General features: G+C 36.1%; 1 protein-coding gene across 23 annotated transcripts in view; it reads right to left on the bottom strand.

Annotated features, from left to right (window-relative positions):
- DLG1 (discs large MAGUK scaffold protein 1) overlaps positions 1-24400 on the bottom strand; it is a 144900-nt gene that overhangs the window by 33297 nt on the left and 87203 nt on the right. For 13 of the 23 annotated variants that reach the window (XM_068200744.1, XM_068200728.1, XM_068200727.1 and 10 more), the window contains 10 exons: positions 22722-22814; positions 19343-19396; positions 16869-16919; positions 15764-15888; positions 14524-14693; positions 13871-14007; positions 12290-12434; positions 4528-4654; positions 2629-2785; positions 1444-1546 (listed from right to left, as the gene is read on the bottom strand). In XM_068200744.1, the coding sequence (XP_068056845.1) occupies positions 1444-1546; positions 2629-2785; positions 4528-4654; positions 12290-12434; positions 13871-14007; positions 14524-14693; positions 15764-15888; positions 16869-16919; positions 19343-19396; positions 22722-22814 (1162 nt within the window). The remainder of the gene's footprint in view (positions 1-1443; positions 1547-2628; positions 2786-4527; positions 4655-12289; positions 12435-13870; positions 14008-14523; positions 14694-15763; positions 15889-16868; positions 16920-19342; positions 19397-22721; positions 22815-24400) is intronic. The other 10 variants (XM_068200749.1, XM_068200745.1, XM_068200733.1 and 7 more) reach the window with 1 other exon arrangement.

Raw genomic sequence — 24400 nt, 5'->3', positions numbered from 1 at the left:
TCTTCTCCTGCTATAGATCCCTCTGCAGCATCCAGCTCCAACAGGTCCAAATCCACTGATGTGTCCAACTAGGGAGACTCTGTATGACACTCATGGCATCTATGTACCACAGAAGAATGCACCAGCACAGCCCAACAGGCGACCAGTTTCCAACATTAGCTCCTGGCAAATTGCAAGATAAAGCCTGGAGTCTACAAGGAGAAAGCCTGAGGTCACCTGAGTACAGTGGTGGGGGCGCCTGATGCCTAAGCCACTCCTGTAAACAGCACAACACACTCACATTCCACATTTGGCTTCTACCTGTCCCAAAGAGTGCTGGCAAGTTGCTGAAATTTAATTCAGTGGAGTAGAAAAACTTTGTAAGGCATCCCTCAAATTTACTGAACAGTCCTGGAAACTAAAGGAATGCCCAGAGAGACATTTTAAAGAATGTAATTACATCTGTTTTCACTCAATTCCATAACCAAGGAACATTGTGGAGATTTAAGGGAAAAGAAAGTCAGCGGTTACACAATTTGAGCCCAAATTCAATAACATCGATTTCAATCGGTTGTAACAGCCTATCCCAAACCCACTAATTAGGAGTTTAGTTACCATGGATTTGAAGAGAGAGATAAGGAAAATTCAATCCTTTGCATGAGAAGGGTTTTCCAGTGATTCATTTTTCTATAGCCTAACTCAGGCTTTCCAATGAGAGAACTGCTTGCAAAAATCCTCTTTTCCCAAAAATAGGAGGAGAAAGACAAATGGGAAATTTATGATGGGAAAATAGGAAATGTGACAGGATGTAAAAACATAAATTAGCATTCCCCACCACATCTATGAAGAGACAAACTGTCATATACAGTAACAGGGAGTGAAGTGAGCCAGTCCCAAGTGTCTTCCAAATGCTCCTATCATACTGAATCTCTTTACTCAGTTATAATGAACCCTGATGGATGTCTAGAACCTCCTTGATCTGTCCTAGCTGTCAGCATCTTTTACAAAATCCTGCTGGATTCATAAATAAAAATAAAATACATATGCAATACAAGCAGTTATAACTGGTGCTCTCCATCTTTATGAAGACATTTGAAAAACACCAATAATGAACAACGACTTTATGAATATTTTAATACTTGTTAACCTGTTTCCAAGTGGCAGAAAGAAAAAATGAGGATAATTACAAAAACACACACATACATTTTTCATGTTATGACACTGGCAATAATTACTGAAAAAACAGAAATTCTGTAACGGTGAAAGCAAGAAATGCAGCAAGCCATGGCAGCAACACTTGCAAATATTCCAATCTGGTCACTTGCAATTATGTTAACATATATGTGACAACACCTACTACATTATTTGTTTCAGAAGAGGTGTTTGGTGGAAGGACACTGTAGATTATCTTTCTCTGAGTTTCAAGTTGTACAAGAGAACTGGAAGCTATAAAGCAGCCCTTACCTTCCGGACGGTACTGAGCGACAATAGTCACGGCTTGGCCTGCGTTCTTCAGGGCTGCTGCTGCCTGTTCGTGGGTTGCTGCTTTTAGATCTACTCCATTTACCTACAAGTAATACAAAAAAGCCCTTTATCAAAATTAATGTTTGTGTTTATCACCACAGAACACAGACCTGTGGAAAAAAATTAACTGGATACAAACGAGTTTCCATGTCATGTGTATTTTCCCTGTTCCCAACATTTTTCTTGAAATCAAAAGTCAACAAAATCCTCTCTCACATATACCCCTCTTAAGAATTACTGAGATTATCACAGTATATCACTCAGTGAATGGTCAATTTTCTTCTTAAGAGTGCTTTTTTTCTTTTTAAGGAGAAACAGAGAATGTTACTTTTTGCAATGGTTCAGGGACTTTCTTAGCCAAATAATGCCTACAGACCATGCTGTCACCACACCCAGTGACAGGCAACACCCTCTGTGAATCTGGCATTGTTTTCAATACAGCAGATTTAGAAATAGCATCACAAAAAAAAAAATTAAGCAGAAATATGTGTTCCACATTTTAGACCAAGATCAGTTTTCATAGTTCAAACTAAAATAAAGATGTGCTTTAATATTGATTTTAGTAACAGCTGTTAAAAGGATATAATTCCTCTTAAATAACTCCCAAAATACAATGTAATTGCCCAAATAAATGATTCTCCACAAATTAAGTAGTTTCACAAAGAAACACACAAAATATTTATGACCTTCAATACTAATATAGAAAAAGCCCTTAGAAAGGTATGAGATTGATCTTTTTAAGACTAATAGGAGGTTCAGCAGCTACTCCAGGAAGTAAAGACCCAGTTTTAGACACTGCAGCCAAGAGTCTCCATCTCATTAGAAGGGTTATTTCTGAAACCTGTATTCTTTCTACTGAGACACACACAGCCCTCATCTACGAGTTAATGTTAATGTCTTCACTGAATGTCTCAGAGAGGGAAGTGCTATTTGAATCAGGTTATAGATGAGAAACTGAGGTAGACTAAAGTCCTCAAAGGTAGTTTGGAAGTATATTGACATCTATTCCATTATCTCAAATTTAGCTCAGTTAATAACTTTTTTTGTATATCATTAATTGGTATTAATATACAGGGAGGGGAAAACTTTTGTTGCTGTTTAAATAAAAGAAACAAAGAATCCTACAGAAATTATACGATCTCCTTTCCTAAGCTCTCCACTCAGGTCAGCTGGCCCTCCTGCAAGGATGAAAGAGATGAAAATTCCTTCTCCATCTTCTCCTCCAACAATGTTGAAACCAAGACCTGTCGATCCTCGATGTAGGACGACCTTTCTAGGTTCCCTGAAGGAAAAGAAAGCAATATGAAATCTTGGTCACTAGATATAAGTAAAAGTAAAATAATCAATTAGAAAAGCTTCTAGATGCAAAACAAAATCCCCTCCCTGTTAGGTAAACTGAACAAATCTGTAAGTATGTATGTATGTATGTAGAAAGAAAGAAATTCCTATTATGCTACAATCCTATTCAGCACTAAATGTCATTACTTAATATTTTCAATATTGTTCAAGAACATTAGGTTGTGACATTCTCAGATACAATTTTCAATTTTGGCAAAGCAACTGCAATTGAGGAAGTTAAACTAAACCAAGTTGCTGCACTCTTTTTCATAGGATACCCTCCTAATTTGAATGAGGGGAGGAAAGGAAAATAATATTGATAAAGCCAGTCAAATTCTAACGCAGAAAGACTCCTTCAAAAATCTGTTATCTGCTACTCTATTTAATACAAGCAAAGCATAAATGATCTCAGAAAAAGACATTTCTAATAAAGCAGATAAACTGTGCACTGCATTTCAAAAATCACTAGAGAGCACTAAAGAACAATTAATGGACATTAAGTATTTGGAGGCATTAATTATTAATTTACAGGATAAAGTAAGAAGCTGCTTTTTTTTTCCAAAACAAAATGTATCATCTAGTCCAATCTTTAAAAATCACTCAATTTTTGCACTAGCTATTAAATCATCTTAAGTTCAAATTCTTAAATTTCACCTTCATCAACTATTATATTCTTTTTTTTCAGAGTACTATTCTATTACAAATAAATGACACGGTGAAAATCTCTATACATATTGCTCTGGATCATGCCAATACATTAACAAAAACAGAACACAAGAGAAAAGAGAAAGATGCAGTATCTTTTAAAATAACACTCAAAATTTATAAACTCCTTTCTGGGATAGAGACAGTGTAATATGAGAAGGTAATTTAAAGAAAATCTGAACATTTTCTGAATAGGCCTTGCATTTCAGAAGAAATTCAAAACCAGCCTTTTACAGTAATTTTAAAGGAAAGCAATAAAACCATAATCATATCAACAGGACAGAATAATTTTGGCTTATATGTCTACCTAACCCTAAGCTCAAAATCAGTACAAAGACATATCCTACCTTCCACTACACTAAAATCAATCCTCCAGTTTATTTTGCCACTTAGGCTTCAATCCTGGCTGGACCCTGCCTCGGAATCTGAGTGACATTAGCCATATCAGATGATGGTGTGACAGAATTCAGCAACAGCATACTGAAAGTGCAGTGTAACATCCCTATACTTGCAGCACAGAACAGCAACAAAATTACAAGAGCTTCCCTTTATCATAAGTGATGAACAAAAGATTAATGCAATCTACTGAATCAGCGAAGGAATGAAAGGTCTGTTAATGGGAAAGGATTAAGAGCTCTCCAGTTTTTCTGGATTTAGAATCCATCAAAACAAGCCCTCGTCTGTGGGGGCAGGGAGGACCCAAACACTGCTTGCTTTAAAATAAGAAAATCTCTGGTCTGCTTATAGTACCATCCTAAAAATCTCTGTCAACACATGCAGCATTTCCAGGGCTTTCTGCTTTTAATGCTATTCTTCGACCGATAAATAAAGTGTAAAGGATAAATAAAGTATAAAGGATAATTTTATCCTTACAATAATGTTTACAAGAGTTAAAAAACTAACATCCATTTTTGAAATAAAATATAGCATTCCCTATTATTTTGCCCACTAACACATTTTGGAGCTTTGGTTGTTCATTACCTGGTGATCTCATCATCTCCAAGCATTCCCTTGGGAACTGGTGAATATCGCCCTGGTGATGCTGGGGGCAGGGACTGTCCCAGGTAGGCAGATGGACTGATATGGTTATCCACTGGCTGAGAATAAGCTTCACAGAAGGGGAAGGAAAACAATAAAATACATTAGGATAATACCAAAAAAGAGCTGGAGGAAATGAAACAAAGGAGTGACCTCTTTTAAAAACAAACTATAGCAGTTAAAATGATATATTATAAATATCATAGTTCAAAAATAGCAAGAATGTGTTAAATTATATATAATTTATATGTAATTTAATTTATAACTATATTATAATTTAATTTATAATAATTATATATTATAGCAAATAGCAAGAATGTGTAAAATAGCAAGAATGTGTTAAATTTGTACATTCCCCAGTCTCCTCACTAAGTCAGTAAGCAAATTTTTCAGTTTCATTGTGTCTCAAATAAAACTTTTTAAAAACAGTTACTGTGGATAGTTGAAGCCCATAGGAACAGACTGGAGATTTATCTGTTTTAAAGCTGTCTTTAACTTGACTGAAGCAAAGTTTTAACTGAACTACAACACACATACCAGAAGAAATTTAGCATCTTAATGATTATGATCGATGGAAAATATTCTACAACACCAGGAGAATTGTTCCAATAAATAATTAAGAAGGAGCTTGATATTTCTAGGTTAGGCACATCAATTTAAAGTGCTCATTAAGGCAAAGTCATACCCACTTTGTTTGCTATTACAATTGGAAATGGTTTTTTCCTAGTGTACGTGCTTCATACTTTGAGGCTTAAACCTGAAGGGTGGGGACTCTTCACAGATTCAGTATTATTAAAGCTGCCAGACACTTTGCCCTTGCTTGCTGTATTTGATGGGGTAGCTGACCTTTGAGGATTTATACTAAACCCAAAGCTCTTTAACTGAACATAAATTACACAGATTGATGAAGCAATCTGCACCAAAAAGTTTGGACCATATACAAACTTATCAAGAGTATTTTATATATATATATATATATATATATATATATGAATGATGTATTTACTATTTATATATATATATTTCAAACCACCCAATCTGGGCTGCATTGTGCCTGTATTGTTCTAGATTCCTAGTAAACCTGTGTGCAGTAAATTCTTCACATGGCATCATATGCATCAGGTCAACACTGCCAACATTTCAGCAAGCATTAAAATACACTATTAACAGCTTCAGCAGTTCAAAAGCACTGGCTGATAAAGGAATTGTGCTATTCAGACACACCAGCCCTCAGCTGCATGAGACTGTGTAGAACTTCTGGAAATCATAATTCTGAATACACAAAGGGTTTCAGCAAAATTCAGAACTGAAGTGCAAGAGGTACCTGGTGCCCTTCTGTAACAAAGGCAGAAGGAAGCTCCCTCACGTTGCTTGGCTTCATGAAGTCTAAAGCAAAGAGAATGCTGCTTTTGCTAAAACCAAATGATCAACAGAAGCACTCACATTACGGAATTCTCTAAAAACTAGGAGCTGTTCAACATGTGGGATTCCTAATCCAGTTTTTTGGAACAGCAGTAACACACACATTGCACCTCCATCCTCATAGTCCCTGCAAGGATTTTATAGATCCCACTTCCTTCTGTCTGTCCCAGTACAACACATAGCTTTTGTGCACTGGTAAGAGATTTGGACACCTAACTGTCAATTTCAAAATTTGGGGCTTTTCTAGTCACACTGGAATTTTAGCAACAGATTTTCACAATAATAACCAAACCATACTGCAATATTTGCTTTTTAGTTAAAAAAATGTTTTTTAATGTAACATTATTATTGCCATTGCATTGTACACACATTTTGCTTAAAACAAAACTTGGTTTTTCTCAGAATATTTTAAAGCTAAAGCACAAAAAATTAAATGCAAGATATTATGAGCTCTTTTTCAACTACAGGAAAATGGGTGTTGATTAAAAAACCTGAAAAACTGTTGCACAGTATAGCAGCTCTGTACATTCTGTTCCTGCACTAAATTATCTCATTCCACAAAATGAATTTGAAATTGCTTTTAACAAGCCAATGGTAGATATAATGATGCATATTTTATAGGAAAAAAGTAGATACAAATTCTATATTCATTGACTTACAGTACTTCTCATTTGATTGTTTTTCAGGTTCCTGCAACTTTTAACTGCACTGTTTTCAGAAACATACACACCATCTATTACATGACCTTATTTTTATATTTTTTTATCCTTTCACGCTATGACTAAAAGCGAGCTATCCATCAATATAACAGTTTATTCTTTCAGACCTGTGGACAGTTCCACAACAGCACTGGCTGCATCCTTTACAAAGTTTTACACATGCTACTGCTTGGAACAGTCTGGTCCTTTCTCAAGGCTGGTGCTCTCAGTGCGATGAAAGCAAACCTATACAAGGCACAAAGAGGCTGCTCTCCGTGGAGCTCCAGCACTGAACCATGCCTGCACCTTCCCTGAAACTGCTTCACATGGAAATTATAACTGAAGCATATTCATGAGGAACGTGACAGAAATAAAAAGCAAGCCATCACTTTTTGAATCCTAAATGAGGCCTAAACTTCTATTTCCAGGTAAATATTATTACTGATGGAACTTGTAAAAGAACTGTCTTTTGGATGAACAGAAAACTGCATGCATAAAATCAGTAAATATTATTACTGATGGAACTTGTAAAAGAACTGTCTTTTGGATGAACAGAAAACTGCATGCATAAAATCAACTTGCTTTGACAGAAAAAAAATCACTCTTAAGAAGAAATTCCATTTCCAAATCCACCCTCTCTTTTACATAAGACAGTCCTAGACAAAAAGAAAAAATGGAAGATTTCCTATTATTTTCCTATTTGTAAACTGAGGACACCAACCACAAGTATAATCTCTAAAATGGGCAATCAAATTACAACTTCATTGTCTTTTACTGTTATTACATATTCTTCTCTTCCTGTACTTAGGCCATTTAAGAAATGACAAGGCATTCATGTCTAGTGAAGAAACTGATTATTCCCTCCCTTTCAATATTTTATTTTTCAATGCAGGGTGAAAATACTGTACCAACACACAAAAGCACAAAGGAAAAAAATACTTTGGTCTTCAAAGGAGGCCTGTACTGGAAGCAAGTCCTCTCTCAAAAACCACTTTAGCCACTTTTTTTAGCCACTTTTCTGACTGATATTATACTACATGCACTTCACAGGTAATGTTGGTGTTTTAAACAGCAAGTACTACACCTTCTTAGTAATATTTCAACTGAATAACTTTAAAAGCATTTGTGTGAACAAATTACGGTGTATTTGTCCCAGGAATCATTTAATGACCACCATTCATGTCTAGATGAAGAGGCAGTTTACACTGCTACTGATCTGTGACCCCTCCAGCAGGCTAAAGCTGTGCTTAGCACACACACATCAGCTGAGCCCCGGACTCCGGCCACAGGACCACCCTCCCCACAGTGCTGCTCCTCTGCACAATAAACATGGGGGAGGCACTTCTGCTGCATTTCCGTATCTTCTGTACTGGAAGTTCTCATTTTTCAGCCTGACAGAGAGTGGAGAACAGCACTCAGAGGGCAATGTGCTCAGAAAGAACAATCTTTCCCAATTGCATTCTTCTTGAGTCAGAAAATGCAGAGCACTGTAAAGTAACTGTTCAGCCTGGCAATCCACACCTCAAAAGCTAAAAGATAAATCTCACAGAAGCAACAGAAACAGGAATAGCAATCAACTATTCCAGGTCTGTGGCCAAGCTTTCATCACCCATACACATCCCAGTCTCTAGAGCAACAGCAAACAACCTTAAGCTTTTTTTCCCACATTCATTCCCTGCTGAATCTCTGATCTCAAACAGCCCCAAATCTTCTCTAACAAGATTTTCAACAGTAACTTCCCCCACAGGCAGCTGGAAGCCATTCACTCACTCTGATAAATCTCAAATGACAGAAGTCAATTTCCAGCCCCAGGTGCACAATGTTGGCACAACATATGTAGTCTTCCCAATATATACTGCCATAAATCAGAATCTCAGAATTCAAACATCCTTCGATTCTAAGGCACTAACCCCAAGGAAATATCAAATTATTTAACTATATATAGGGATACTAACTTGTTTGGTCCTTTCATTTGAGCCATCAGACCACCTGACAAGGCCATAGCTACTGTGTAGCTGATACTCCTACGGGAGTTCTAAAATAAATCAGATTTTGCACAAAACCTAGACACTGAAACTTGTTCTTGAACAGTTCTTTAGCATCCTTAGCTCTGCATTTTAAATCCTCATCACCAAGGCAAGTGAGGCAGCCCTGCAACTAAACAAGACCAGTTCCAGAGGGAAAATCTTAAAGACAAACCAAATTCTGAATTTGGACTTTTGGATTAACTACCAAGTCCACAGAAATTAGCACAGTGAGAAATCTATTGCATGTTCTGCACAGTACCAAGTACTGTGCACTGTACTTTTAAATATTTCTGATAAAAGGAGAATTAAAAAAAAAAAAAAAAAAAAAACACCACCCCTGGAAATAAAATAAGCAAAGAAAAAACCTTCCCAAGGGTTCTGTAAGTGAGCAGTTCACATATAAGAGTTTCTACCTTAACGTCAATTGTAGCAGACATGTTCACAGGGAGCCTCTGTGCACATCTTACTTCTCCTTTGTGGTAGTGCTGAACTCCTAAGAACCTGGTAAAGGGATTCTCATGGACAGAAATAGGAAGGAGGATTGCAAATACATGTCTCAAAACAGCTGCAGATAAGTAGGTGAAGAAAGAAGCCTGGTAACTGTTTCAACACTGACTCACAATCCAGGTGATCCTAGAAAATACATCTTTAATATCTGCCAACTGGTAAAAGCACTTCAGAACCCCCAATCTAAAGCTCTTGTGCCCTATACTGCTCTGCTAAAAGCAGTATAAAATACGATATACAGGTGGCACCATTTTTTGGTAAGAGTTCTATCTAACTGAGCAGCTTCTTGCAGAAAGCAGAGGCTTTATGGTTGCAAAAGCAGAATCAGCCTTTGAGGAGATTGATGTCTCCCTTTGAGATTTCCACTGTAAATGTGCAAATGCTGAGAGGTACTGGAAAAGCTTTTGTTCTGCTCTATATTAGAAAAATAGCATTTAGCAGCTCAGAAACATGTAGTTGTTTTTCATAAGTGAAAGACTGAGGAAAAGACTACACTGATTTCCTGGAATTAAGTCATTAAACACCTCAGCAAGACCTTTACGTCTGCTTTGGGTTCTAAATTCCAGCAGTAGGTTCAGTCTCCTCAGCAGCTGCAATAACAACCAACTGCACTTTGATCAACAGAGACACAAGTTCAAGGAGCCTTGGGTAGAAAAAGCTTTCCTGTTGTAAGGAATAGAAACAGACTGAAGTTTCACCAAAGAGCACAGCACTTTGCAGAAGAATATTCTTTGGTCTACCAGAAACAGTGAAAAACGTAGTATCTTCAGATAGAGAACTCAATGGAACTGTAGCTAAATGAAATAAAACTCAGAAAATCTACTCAAAAGTACAGCTAGCCTAAAAACCTTGTCAAGGGTCACTAAAGAACAAAGAGAGACAAGATGCTTGGAATCTGAGAAAAACTTCCATGACTTTTTTTTCAGAATACTTGAGTTGGAGGGGAAAGGTTCCCAGAAGCAACTGTTGGAGCTTGAGGTACATGACAAGGTCAGGAGAATGGCTTTTCTCCTCTCAGTAAAAGGATAGAAATACACTTCCCACAAAGCATGGGATACTGGGCTGCACAGAATGCCACCATCTCTCAAATCACCCTTAGAGGGAGAGCAAACACAGAGAAACTGGAGGGAGGATGGTAATGGGACAAAAGGAGCCTACATGTGTGACCTGGCCATTTATCTCTGGTAATGGATGTGACACCAGGTCACAGTTACTGAGAAATTAAGGACTCGTGGCAAGATGGCAGAGGACATCCTCATGGCAGTTCTGTGGGATTACCCCTGACAGAACCTCCCTGATCTGTCCAGCCACTGGACATGGTGAGAAGGTATTCTTGAAGATGGCACTCTCTTATGGCTCCATGTTATGATGCAATTGCCTTCAATGAACGGAGTCTCCAGTTCATCCACCATTTGAGAGAAATTAATATCTCTGCATGACAAGAGGTCCAACAACCAACCTCTGCCACTGTCATTGATTTATTAGCACTGGGCAAATTACCAGGAATCAGCTCCTTCTCTACCTTCCTCCTCTCAAACTTTCCACACATTTTGTCTTTGACCCCACAAAAGATTAACAAAGTAAGTATTCCATTGATTGAGTCAAGGTGCAGCAGTAAGAGATGAGATACTTCTGTTTGTCACAACCTAATCCACTGCAGTGTAACTGCAGTGTTACTGCAACAATACCAGGAACATCAGGTAAAAATCAGATTTCTCTTTCCCAAAAAATATGAATTCCAGGTGAAATATATGAAAAGATCAGTTATATGGAGAGAGAACACGAAGTCTACTTTCCAAGGAAACAGTGGGAAAGGTTATTAAACAAACTAGATACAGTAAGGTAAAATGGTTGCTCTCTAATCATAATACATATGAGTACAAAACTGGGGAAGAGACAGTGGAGGCTGAAAATTAGATATGTCAAAGAACAGAGCCTTCAAGAGCATCCCTCTAATAACACAGTGGAGATAAAACCTAATTAGCTCCAAATTGTAATTCAATCAGCTTACAAATAGATTTTAAGATACTGTAGCTATTGCCAATAAATGATGGGCTTTAAGGGTACTTCAGTCTTTGTTGTGCTGCTCTTTAGATTGTTGTTCCTTACATACTGTTTTCAAATACATCTGTCAGTCTCAAAGTGTTCCTTTTTTTCATATGAAGTAGTACCTAAACAGATCAGTGCTACATATCAATTGCAATATCTAATGGCAGGAAACAAAGCAATACCTAAAATAACTCTCCCCTAGAATTGGTCATCCAGAAAAGTCAGTCTATTCAGTCTTGGAAAGATACCATAATATCATTCTCTTCCCTTTCTCCAGCCACTAAATGGTAATAACCCTCTTAAGTATACTCAACTCAAATATCTCTTTACATTGTAGTTCAACCCTGAACTTTCTGGATTTGTATGTTTGACTTTGAAAATACTCTTGTCAGTAGTACCCTTATGTCAACAAGAAAGTCTTGTTATTACTTTTTAATACAACATTCACTGGTTTTCCATTCAAATTGTCGATAATTTTGTTCAAAACTGAAGTCAGATTTCAAATAAGTTAACATGTATTTTTTTAACACATTCACAGGCAGGCACCAGAGCAAGAATTTTCCATCCTCCCAGTTCAGTTTATTCATGTATATGCAAGTTCATGAAAAAAAGGAAAACATCAGAGCATCACCAACCTCTTTAGTTTACAGGACACTGAACACCCTCACAGTGCATTGTTTTCTACTCTTCACACCCCAAGAGCATGAGACACTTGTTCTCTCCCCTTTTTCTCATCAGCAGGTGATGAGTAACACTGAGTCTCTAGGACTGGGTCATGACAGCCACAAAACCACACCTGCTGCTGCTGTCTTTTCAGTATACAAGCTATAGGATGTTGTTCTGTATAGTATATAATTTTCCTCATTAATCAACTTATATCACATTTTTGCATCATATAATTTTTTAAAGCTAAAGGTATTTTAAAGTTAAAATACTAAAAATGCAATATGTTAATGCCTTAAAGGGAAAATTAATTAAATCAGAAAGATAAGATGAACTTACAGTTTGTGATGTCAGGAGGGGCATAACTGTCATTCATGAACATGCTGGTGGGTTTTGCAACCTTCAGATAAACAAAGTCAGATGTGTTTTTTAAGGCAGTCACTGCTTCTTCATGAGTAACTTCTTCTAAGCAAACACTGTTGACCTGAAGAGAAAAACAAACATTCTTAACCCGGAAAAATGTACTGTTTTCATAGGAAGAAATTAAGTTTATCTATATCTTCTTTCACTGAAGACTGCCATTGAGAGTCTTTATTAGGATTCACGTGCCACAGACATACCTGGTTACATGAAATTATATAAGAGATGCCTTGTTAAGTATGAGAAGGATAAGTATTCCTATCAGAGATTATTATAAACTGTACTGACCACAACATTGTAAAGAAGGCATACGTGACTTTGGGGAGCTAATGGGGCAAATAGGACACTCAAAATGTAGTAAGTGTGCACGTTTCTACAGTGTGTTACTGCAAGCATTACATAGAGAGAAGTTTCTTCTAATAAGAATAAACCCCACATCAACCTGTCATGACATAATTATAATAATTATGTTCTAGACCTTATAACAGGTCAATATTCTGGCATGATGTCAAAAAGCAGGGGTCAAAACTTGAGAAGGTCCCAGAATAACTGATTTACATGCCAAGTAACAAGTATTAGTTCAACTACAAACAGCAACTATTTTAAGCTATAGCTACTAGAGTGAAACACTAGCACTTCCATTAAAAATCCCTTATTGTGAAAGGGAAGAAACTTCTGCCGATAATTCCAGGCAACAAAGGAAATAAAGCTTGTACTGCACTGAACCCAAGGGGCTAAAGACACTTTCATCATTTAACTTCATGTGTAAGAACAAGCAGGCTTTGCCAATTGTTAGTTGTGAGGAGAAAACTCTGTTCCTTGCATCTGTATTATTTAAGTTTTCTACAAGTTTTCTGAAAGCCTTTTGTTGACATCTTTTTAATAGATTTTAATTCCTACCACTCTTGAAGACTGAAAAGTCATTTTGCAGTATAATTTAAACACAGAGACAAAGTTCTGCAATGCATACATTCTGCAATGTATGGCTGTGGCTCTCATTTTTCTATCTGGACAAAAAAATTCTGGATTGAATTTCAGGAAGTGGAAAGGTTTTTTTTTTACTTTGTGCATAGAAAAATTCAACTTTGAAGCTATTTTAAGCTTTTTCAAAAATAACAAAAGCATCACAAACACTGAAATGCAATATAAGCAGCAGCTTCACTACAGGCTGGCTAAAGGCTGGCCAGCCACCAGTACAAGGAGTTCCATTCCATTCTATTTTCAGAAGAGAAACAATCCCATTGTATGTTTGTTTACAATTCTGTCACTCAGACCCCAGAAAAATAATAGCAGGCATCAGAAATAAACATGCTGATTTATACAGGTTTTGCATGGAACATTGGGCTGAGGAATAGATTTCGGACTTCCTGATGAGATGGTGTTGAATGATGCAGATTTAATTTTATCACTGATTTCCAGGCAGCTTAACCACAAATTGAATCACGCCCCTATTGAGCCTAAAAAGTGAATGACCATTAAAAAAATGCAGCTCTTACGTACAGCTAAAAGTTTGTCTCCAATCTGAAGTTTGCCATCTTTATGTGCTGCCCCACCTTCGATGATTTTGGTTACATAAATGCTGTTGTCCCCAGGTATATGCTGATTTCCTACTCCACCAGCAATACTGAAACCAAGACCTGCTTGAAGAGAAAGGTATTACTCAAGAAACCTTTTTTGCAATCACTGGATTTAAATTTTTACATAAATAATAACACTCCTTATATAACACAAATATATATAATCAGGATCTGGCTGAATTCTGATGCCTTTTCAAATGAACTCCATAATTTTCTAGGAAAAAAAGCTCTAGAAAAGACATAACATGTACACAATTCTGAAAACCAAAAGCTAGATCATTTACTTCATGCTTTGTGAAGTATGGGCACAGCAGAACTATAAGCATCACCATGCTATAGCATCTATATATTTATAGCCATATTGCTGAGTAATTAATTTCCCTAAATTATTTTTAATCTCTCAAATATCCTTACTAGGTAATCCAATTAAGTATTTTATTCCAATTTTAATGTACTTAAAAATTACTAGATATAAACAGAAACATTTTTATCTTTGAAAAGAAAACTTGGCATTCTACAAGACCAGTTTTAATTCTATCCTTCTCATGAAACAGAAACTTTGGATTCCCGACGTACCTTTGGGGCCTTTCACAAGTTTGATTTCCACTATTTTTTCTGTGACTGGTTTTCTTCTTTTGACGTACAATCGTACAATTGATCCCGCTTCTTTCAATGCTTCCACTGCTTTGCTGTGTGTCACATCCCGAACATCCACCTCATTTACTCGCAGGATACAATCGTTAACCCTGGAGACAGCAACAGTCATGCTCAGCTGTTGTGTTACAGCAGAGTGCACACATCAGGAGCCTGATATTTTATCTATAATTCACTAACATATATGTTAACGCATTAAAATACAGAGGTTTATTTCCAAAATTCTACTCATTCAAGACAATGCTCTAAAATTAATTATTAGTGCTTAAAAATAAATCAAGGATCACTGGAAAACATTTAAGAGGAATATTTAATTCATGGCTGAAGAGGGCACCTTATTATATGTACCTCGTTTTGACAGTGTTTTGAACAGATGTTTGTAAAAATTACCTTTTGTTTACAGATATAAAACAGATTTTAAAAAGTCAAAAACTAGAAGGCACACAATGAAAACATACTAGTTTTAAGCCATGATATGAACAGGTCAATCTTGCTTTTCACAAGCAGTTTAAGTGCTGGCCTTCCAGTCCATTGAACATGATGCTGCAGTAACACTGAGCCCTCATTACACTAAGTGCAAAGCCAGGCCCACCTGGCACCTGTCCTGCCAGATGTACCTCTGGCAATGGCCAACAAGCTAAAATGAAGCCTTGAACTAAGCTCATTAGGACTAAAACCCATAATACATCAGGTATTTGCACACGAAATGATGGGGCAAGTTCTTGGCAACACCAGAGCGAAAAAAATAGTCCTACAATCAATGTGGACAGCTATCTTTGAAAAATTAAGACACTGAATTATTACCAAGCATAAAAAAGGTTTGTTAATAAACTCAACTACCTTGTGGATCAAAAAATGCACATATGGATAACCAAGAGTAACCCATCCTATCTGTCTAAGCTTTTTCTTGAATTAAGGACTATGAAACATATGGCATAATAAATTTATACCACAGAATAGAAAAATTTAATTTAATTTTCCTAAACTGCAGATATTTTTAGTTTGGGAGACACATATTGATCCACTCAAACATTCTTCATTATTTACCTATTTAACATTTAATGCAGGAGGATAAAACTATGAAAAGTAACAGAAAATTTTCTATCCACTTTTTAAAATACAATGACAGCACTTAGTAACCCAAGACAGAAATTCATCCTACCGTAATCTTCCATCCTGTGCAGCTGCACCCCCAGCTATAATTTTGGTAATGAAAATACTTGCATCATCCCCAATATGTGGGTTGTCTGTACCACCTGCAATGCTAAAGCCAAGTCCTGAATTTCCCTAAAGATAGAGGAAAAGAAACCACTTATTTTTGGGGGGAAAAGTATTCTGATGTATTTGATACACTATAGAACCAAATCTACATAATTTTCACTGAAAACAAAAATACTCAAAGACAGTTTAAGCAGTATGCTACATATAGAACTTCCTTCTATGAAAATAAGTACAATTACATCTTACATACATGTAAGGAGATCATAAGTCCTTGTATAACTATAAGAGACAGTTCCAGCCCCACAGCTTTCTCATTGAACTTGATAAACTACATAAAGTCTTCTATCTCTAACACGCTAGATATTTCAGATTACGCGTACAAATATTTGTTCCACATTAAATTACTAGTGAAACATCATTTTTCCCAGAGAAAATCCTTTAAATAGCTTGTGTCCCACCTCTAATATATTCCCACAGATGCAGAGATTCTGACTGGCATTTTTCTCTTCAAGGATTGCTTGCCCTTACCATCAACTGCACGACCTTTTCACCCTCTCAGTAACCACCAGAACTGCACAGGTATTAGATAAAAAATTTCTTTCTGTCTTTTTGTTAACAGTGCATCTCAAGTGAACAGAGCTAGATGTCAATGTAGAAAACCTAACAAAGAAATGCACGTGACAAGGTGTCACTTGTAATCTCAATATAAAACTTAATAGTATTTAAGTAAAAGCCTATGAAAAAAAATAGCAATACAGGAGGTTAAATCAGAATCTGTGTTGTTAGTCTCTACAAGTCTAGGTAGCAACATTAAATGCGGGATGTCTGAGAAGTGATCATTCCCCCATTTTACTCTCAATGGTCAAGGATATTAATAAAACTTTCAATTCCTGATTAGCAACTGAATGTACTTTTTAAATTAGGTTAAATAATCAACCTAAAAAAAATACCACAAAGAGTAAGAATTAGTTTAGATTGCTATTTTTCATATTAAAGTATCATAAATTCCATTTCAAACAGAGTACAGAGGTCATTTAGCATGTTACCCTTTCAAGAGTAATTTCTTCATACTCGTAATCTGCATCGGTGCCATTGACCTATAAAAAAAGAGAAGTGAGACTTACAGAGAATCCTACACTTTACACAACCCATTTTGCTCGGCTGGAAGTTCACTCCCATCAAATCTCAGCTGATTCACAGTGACCACTGGGCTCAGAGGGGACATGTGATTTTGACACCACTCTGTATTTAAGAATCAGACAATCTTTTTGTACAAGTTTAAAAGTTGCCTGTTCAGAGAGCAGACTGTTCTACACAACTACTGTAGGACACAGGCCCTCTGCTTCTGATTGCCAGAAAGAAAAAGTGCTCTGGAGATCCTCAGATGTTCCTCAAGCTATACAGCAACCTGAAACTGAGAAAAAAGAAAGAGAATGTGGGGTAGAGAAGAACTGTAAGGAAGAACGGAGCAGCATTTTCCCATTGTTGTTCCACAATGAGCAGAGAAAAATCAAAGATTGATGCTTTATACAACCTTCTTATGAGAAATAGACAAGATCCTTCTAAAGTAATATTTAACAACTGTTTATACTACTATTTATCATGTCACATATATACTAAAGTTCAGCAATTTAAAATAGGGACAAAAAGAGAAGAAGAGTTTAGAAAAATACTTTATAAAGCTTGATGAAAAACTGAAATCCTAGAAAGAAACCTGGTCATCCTCTGGTTAGAAAGGATAACCACATTTTTTGCTACCTACAGAACAAGGAAAGAATCAAATACCAAAAGCAAAAAAATACCAAAACTAACCAAAATCAATTAAATAACAAATTCTCAATCATATTTCATATTCAAGAGTAAGTTTTCCAAGATAGCTTGGAATTCAAATTCTTTCCTCCACAGTTACCTACAGCAGCTACAGACAAGTCTCTATTTCTAGCCTTTTAGGATGAAATATTTAACAAGGTACAAAATAACATTTATACTATTACTTTACAAAGGACCTTGTCTACCCTTAAGATACAGAATATCTGAAAAGACTTCTGTAGTCTTAACACACTAAAGATAAAAACCATATATAGAAGAAAGCATTTTAAAATCTGACTGCTTTCTAGCAGAGACTTTTAAAAGGGAATTTAATTCACCCAAAATAAAATTAAGATCAAGCTACTTCCTTCCTCCTATGTTTATTTAACATTTTTAAATGCTGTAAAATCTGGCAATGCCATGACTTTTGCAGGCTGTCTAATATCAAACTCTTTTATCCCTCATTCCCTAATTATATCTCCACTTACAACAGAAGCCATATCCATTCCACACATAACAGATTAACATCTCTGCAAAGTACCTCAAAAATGATTATGTCCTTAGCATTTGTTCAGTGGAAAACACAGGGTGGTTTTAACACATGATATTTCTCTATTAAAAAGGGATGAGGTCCTGACCTTCTGAATACATGAAACTGGATCTATTGCTACACCAACACAAAAGAAGCCACTGTGATCAAGAAGTTTTGATGGTAGCTTAGTCCTTGAGCTATTATCTACAGGAATGACAACATGTGCTAACTGAAGCAGTCATCCAGCATTACAGTACCTGCAAAAGGTTCATGATGATTGATCAGTGTGCAGTGCTCTTTTTTTTACTAAATAAATAACAAGGATGATTAATCATTTCCCTATTCACTGCCATTACACAAAACAAAGCCAATCCTAATATATTAAAGCAGTCTCTTATTTCCATGTACCAAGCTCTGTAATCCAATTTAAAATATCATCTAGATAAACAGGAGCAAACAAAAACCTCCACTGTTTTTGTCTTCTCCTTTAGCTTAGTTCTATACTTTCTCTTTTTTTGAAAAATTACCTTTGAATTTATTCATCTAACAAACCAAACATTAGCAGAGACAGGAGCAAGGATATATCACATGATAAAAATCACTGACCTAGTCTATCTTTTCCAAGTTTTAAAGCGATCTCACACCCACTAATCTATGTTTTATTTCCAGGGCCTTCCCCTGGACGAAGGACTTTGTATGTAAATGTTGTAATTATGCCTGACAAATGAACAGCTCAGCCTTCACATAACTACACTTATTACCTCAATTTTTCAAACAGAACCAATTATTTTTATGAACATTTATAGCACTAAAACCTTAAGTATAGCCACTGCATGAAGAAATGTCTTTATGAGAAGTGCAACAGAAATGGCACATTAAATATTAAAGTAACTGCCTGCACAGTTGAAGAAACAGATTGTTCTCTGCACACTGAACCTCTGGAACCTCAATTGTGTTTTGCACTGTCATACGCTGGTACACAGAAAAATTCCCACCTACATTCTGCAACATTTTTTTCACAAAACAGCTATTTAAGTAGTTTAAATAACCATCATGAGAGCTGACAAAATCAAGCACCGTCAGAGAGATAAAATAGGTCTTCTTAAACAACAACAGGTGTACCCAACTACATTCATAAAACATAATTTAAAGTTAAATTTAAAGCAAGTGTAGACTTACATATGTTGAAGTCTCCAAAGAATCTGTATTCACCAGCACTGGAGGGGGATTTGCCTTTAAAAATGAAAGAAAAAAAATTACACCGCATAAGAAAATGCACTACTGATGATAATTTTACAGCATTTAACTTGTTGGCTTTCTCAAGGTTCTGTTAAAAGGTAGCCTGACCTTGAGAATCTCAAAACTGACCTTCTAAAACACCTGTTACTATCCTGAGCAAATAAAACCACACCGTTAGATATTAAATATGATCTCAGACTTCCTAAGTTCTGTCATTTATTACCTTGTTTTTCAAAAGAAAACCTGAGTCATGCTACCATTTGACATGATGCCAGTTGTGGTATGATATGTGGAGGTTTTTTTACCACTCACTATCTCAAAACCAATTTTCAGTGGATTTGATTTCCCTTTCTTCCCATCAGGAACAATGAACCATCCCCTTCACAAACTGCAAAATGGAAACCTGCAGAAATGCAACTTAAGCAAGAAAGGACCTAGAAAACTGACTTGCGAAAGCAAACCCACAGCAGACATTCATTTGCCCCACAGCAGCATGGGCGTCCATCAGAAAATTGTTAAGGATTAACAAGCATAAGCACTCAGAGATTATTGCCACAGAAAGCTGAAATAATATTAGCATTTTTACAAGCCAGGAACCAGCACAGTAAATGTACGCTTTTGGTCTCATACACTGAGAATTTTTCTGTGGAAAATGAGGTTTCAGCTAAAAGAAAATCCATAGGAACTGATGGCATTTCTCTGAAATGTTTCCAAATAAACAGATTTCCCAATTATCCACCAACTATCTGCCTTTAAAATAGGCAGGATCTAGCCAGCTCTAGGAACATAAGCCAAACAAAGTGTCCAGATATATTCCATACTCCAAATACTGTTAATTATTAAGTTCAGTGCACTAAACAAAGTTAATCTCCTTATTGCTTTAATGAATCTGAGGGGGTTTTTAATATGGATGAAAATAAATCATCTTTAAAATTAAGACATTCATTTTTTCAATCTCCTAGGTACATGTGGGTGTGGAAATAAATTTAGGGATAGTTTAATAGGCTGCAAAAGAAGCCAGTATTAAACCCATGCAAAGGTAAAGTTAAGACCTGCAAAGACATCACAATTGCATTAACCATATTCTGCATTTTTGTTTCATTATTCTGCATTTTTGTTTCATTACTATGACAGAAACATACTTCTGAAGAATTTATGATTTTTAAAAGCTCCCAAACATCGGAAGAGATGACTCAGATGTGCCTTTCAAAAGGCTGAGATGAATAATCTCCCATTAGACAGGAGCCATCAATCTGTTATCAAGTGTCAGAAATTAAGCCTGTGTCATTTAATAAGAACTAAAATCAGGTGGGACCTACACGCATTAACAGAGCAGACAATTAAAAGTAAGAGGGAACAAAAAGGATGACACACATGACTGTCAATATGCAATCAAAAGCCTTTCTCACCCAGCAATTCTCTCAATAGAAGCATTGGCACATTTCATGCAGTAAAGACATTAAGCACTAGTTACTAATGTCACAATAAAAATCCCTGTCAAAACAACACTATCCTTCACAACCATTTTCTGCCACTAAATTAAATTTCCTTTTCTGCTTCTTATTCAAGTGCAGCTTCTATTAAAATAAGAGTAAATTAAAATTAAGATCCTGTACTAAAAATCTCAATCTATTATTCATCACCATAATTTATTGTTAAGGTTACAATAAATATAGCTAAACCATATGTTTTTATGTTTTTGCTCAGAAGAAAGCAAGGTTTAATTGCTCAGTAATGTTCTTTTCAGTCCATTTTGGAATGTATTTTTATTTAATACTAGGATTCCGTAACACCTAATTATATTCAACATACACAGTGCCAGTGAAAGCTGGTTCCCCATGATTTTTATTTTTGAGGCATACAAGTGTTCTTATTTTCATGTTAAAAAAAAAAAAAGACAACTACAAGCAAAATTGCTGTTAGTAGGTGAGCTTTGGTGAGTAGTATGTTTGAGATACAAATCAGCCAACCAGTATAAAACCCCTTTTGTAAGTTAAATGATTGTTCCTAACACTCCTATATTTATCCAAACTCTCCATCAAGCAGCAGCAATTTACCATCTTTTTCAATGATGAATGAAAAAAGTTGTGCCAGGCTTTCCAAAGGTACTATCTGGACATGGTTGCACTGGCCTGTCCACCTCAAATCTTGATGTGGGCAGAATCCCCCTATTAGAAGGGAGTATTTCTAAAACTAATCAAATTTCTGGTCTTCCTGCTGGAAGAAGTACAGGTGAGAGATATAAACAAATAAACACACATCTACTGGAAATTGCACAATAAAACAGGCAACTGCAAAAAGCTTTGCTAATTATGGATTATGCAAAAAATAAAAACTCAGCAAAGACAAAGATTACCACCTGTTGCAAGTTTAGTCAAGTAGCCTAACAGTCAAAATTAAGAAAAAAACCTGATGTACATACTACAAAAATTTTCAAGTAATATTCTGGATAGCTTAACTTCCTTTTAAAGTTAATAAATATCTGTCTCTAAACAATTCCAAAAATTGACCCATCTTTTCAGAAGGTGTGCACTCATCATTTCAGGTTTCTGCACTGAAAGTTACAGTAAAGTTACAAAAAACGAAGAGCAGAATGACAATCTATTTGCAAAAATGTAACTGCTGGCTATCCTGGGTTGTTGCATAGCTCGCCATGCTGTGGTCACATATTCCAAATTACGCGGGAGATACTAATATTAATTCATGTTACTGCCTTCACTCGTCTTGACAGGGTTTGGTTTTTCTTTTGGGGGATATGTGGACATTATGGGACCTAAAGGATGAAGGCTCAGAAGGGAAACATTTTATGAGTCAAATATGTTAGGAATGGACAGGTCAAAAGATCTCTTTTGTATTCTAAATGTCCCCCCAAACACTAATACCAATAAATGGATAGAGAACATGAGAAACACCATGCAAGTGCAACCAAAGAAAGACATGTATGAAGTATTTATAGGAGATGAGAAAACATTTTCTTTATAAATAAATCAAGCAATAACAATTTAGTACGGGTGAAGTGGCTCTAAAGTTATTACGTGAACACAAAATATCCTATTGGTTCTTTCAATTATTTTGGTTATTTTTTCTTTAGTTTTTTCACAACTTACTAGTCACTTTTATATGAAAATATAAATATTTTAATATACTAAAAGCCGTCATAAAATGAACAAAAGTTAAGGTGAAATTCTAGTGTATTTAACAGTTCACCTCAAAACTGAGTGTGGAGAAGCAAAAGCCATATTTTAACAAAGCAACAAAACAAATTAAAGAAATAAAAGTTGAACAAGTTTAATAAAACAAAACAAAACAGAATAAAAACCTGTGGTATGGTGGATGGGATGGTCTCAGCAGGGACTGGTGGGACAGGGATCACAGGGACAATGGGAGAAGAGGAAGGAACAGCTTCTGTGGGCTAAAAATCACCAACAAAATGTCAAAAATAAGGAAAACTAGAAGAACAGTTTAAAACAAACAAGACTCAAAAGTAACAGCATAAACAACTATGAACTAGGACATGGATTTGGAGACTAACTACAATGCAGACAGCCCCTATGACCCACACTGCTCATGGCAGCACATCCCCAGCACTGGAGAGGAACCCAAAGCAGCTGGACATGCCCAGGTGGGTTATAGCATACACCAAGGCACTCCCCTTGCAGCACTGACTCTTTGGGGTCCAACAAAAAACCTGCTCAGGTCAATGAACAGACTCAGGCTTTTTGTGAGCTGGTTTCACAACAGAATCCCTTCACCAATACACAACAGAGTGCAAAAACAGGGAAATGGGTTGAAGTTAACAGCACTCAACAAAGCTAATATTCCTCTCTGATAAAGAGGAAAAATCAGAAGTATCTTATGGTTTCTAAACTTAGCAAAAATCAAAGAAAACCTTTTAGTCAAATGGGTGGAAGGTGCTAAAACAGATTCAATTTATTGCTCATAGTTCTTCACACAGGTTTACCAAACATCTGCAGACTAGGACAATTTTGGTCTTAGGAATCTTCAATAAATTAATAACCAGGGAATCTACTGACACTTAAGCTGCACAGGAATAAGATTCCAAACAGCATTTTGAGCAAAACATTGACTCAAATATCTTTGAGATGTTCACATACTGGCTGTCAACAAGCTGTCAGCAACACAAACTGCTGGCAACTATCATCAACACTACAAGCTGAACAGCAGATCAAAACTCTTGCAATTCAGATGTTCCAAGACATTCTTATGATCTGTAAAAATAATGAAGCATAATGACAAAAGAAAATACTAAATCCCAAAAGTGAACAAAAACCCCAGAACATAAGAGTATTAAACATTTTAAAAGCTTGAGATATCTTAAAATACAAGGCAGCATACATCAACAGTAGCCAGCAAATTAAAGAGTAATAGCAAATAATGCTATTTGCATTAAGAGTCCAAGAACAGCAACACATATTAAATGTACATATGGTATTTCTACAGGGTTTTTTCAGCTCAATGTCAATTCTCTCAAAATGAAAGCTGGTGAAAAACATTGCAATTACTGAAAGATGCAAGACAAAATATATTTGGTATATTGAGAGTTTGCAAAGGATGCAGGAAATGCTCACTGCAATAAACCTGTAGTAGTGAAATAACAACACGGGCTTTAGATGACAGATCAAAGTAAACAGCTCAAGCAACCACTTGGCCCTACCCATGCAAAAAATGAGCCACCCCTTTAAGTCTGTCTTGTTCCAAAGTAACTGGCTTTCTATGTAGGTACACACTAAAAATACTATTAACCAAAAGTTCAGATATACTACATACCAAAATACAACACAACACTAAGGCATAACAACTAAGCATTTAGCTTTACAGTTACACTCCTGCAGTAAGAGAAGGTTAAAACAGAATTGAATTTGTTCTGAGATTCTGACCATTCACTTCCCTGACCTTCCACCTGGTAAAAAGAAAGACCATTTTGTAATGGATTTCCTTAGGGGCCAAACAACCCTCTCTCTGCACCCCTCTCTTTGC

Source organism: Anomalospiza imberbis, chromosome 10 (assembly GCF_031753505.1).
Source record: "Anomalospiza imberbis isolate Cuckoo-Finch-1a 21T00152 chromosome 10, ASM3175350v1, whole genome shotgun sequence".
Taxonomy (NCBI): Eukaryota; Metazoa; Chordata; class Aves; order Passeriformes; family Viduidae; genus Anomalospiza; species Anomalospiza imberbis.
This window is presented reverse-complemented; position numbering and strand designations above follow the sequence as displayed.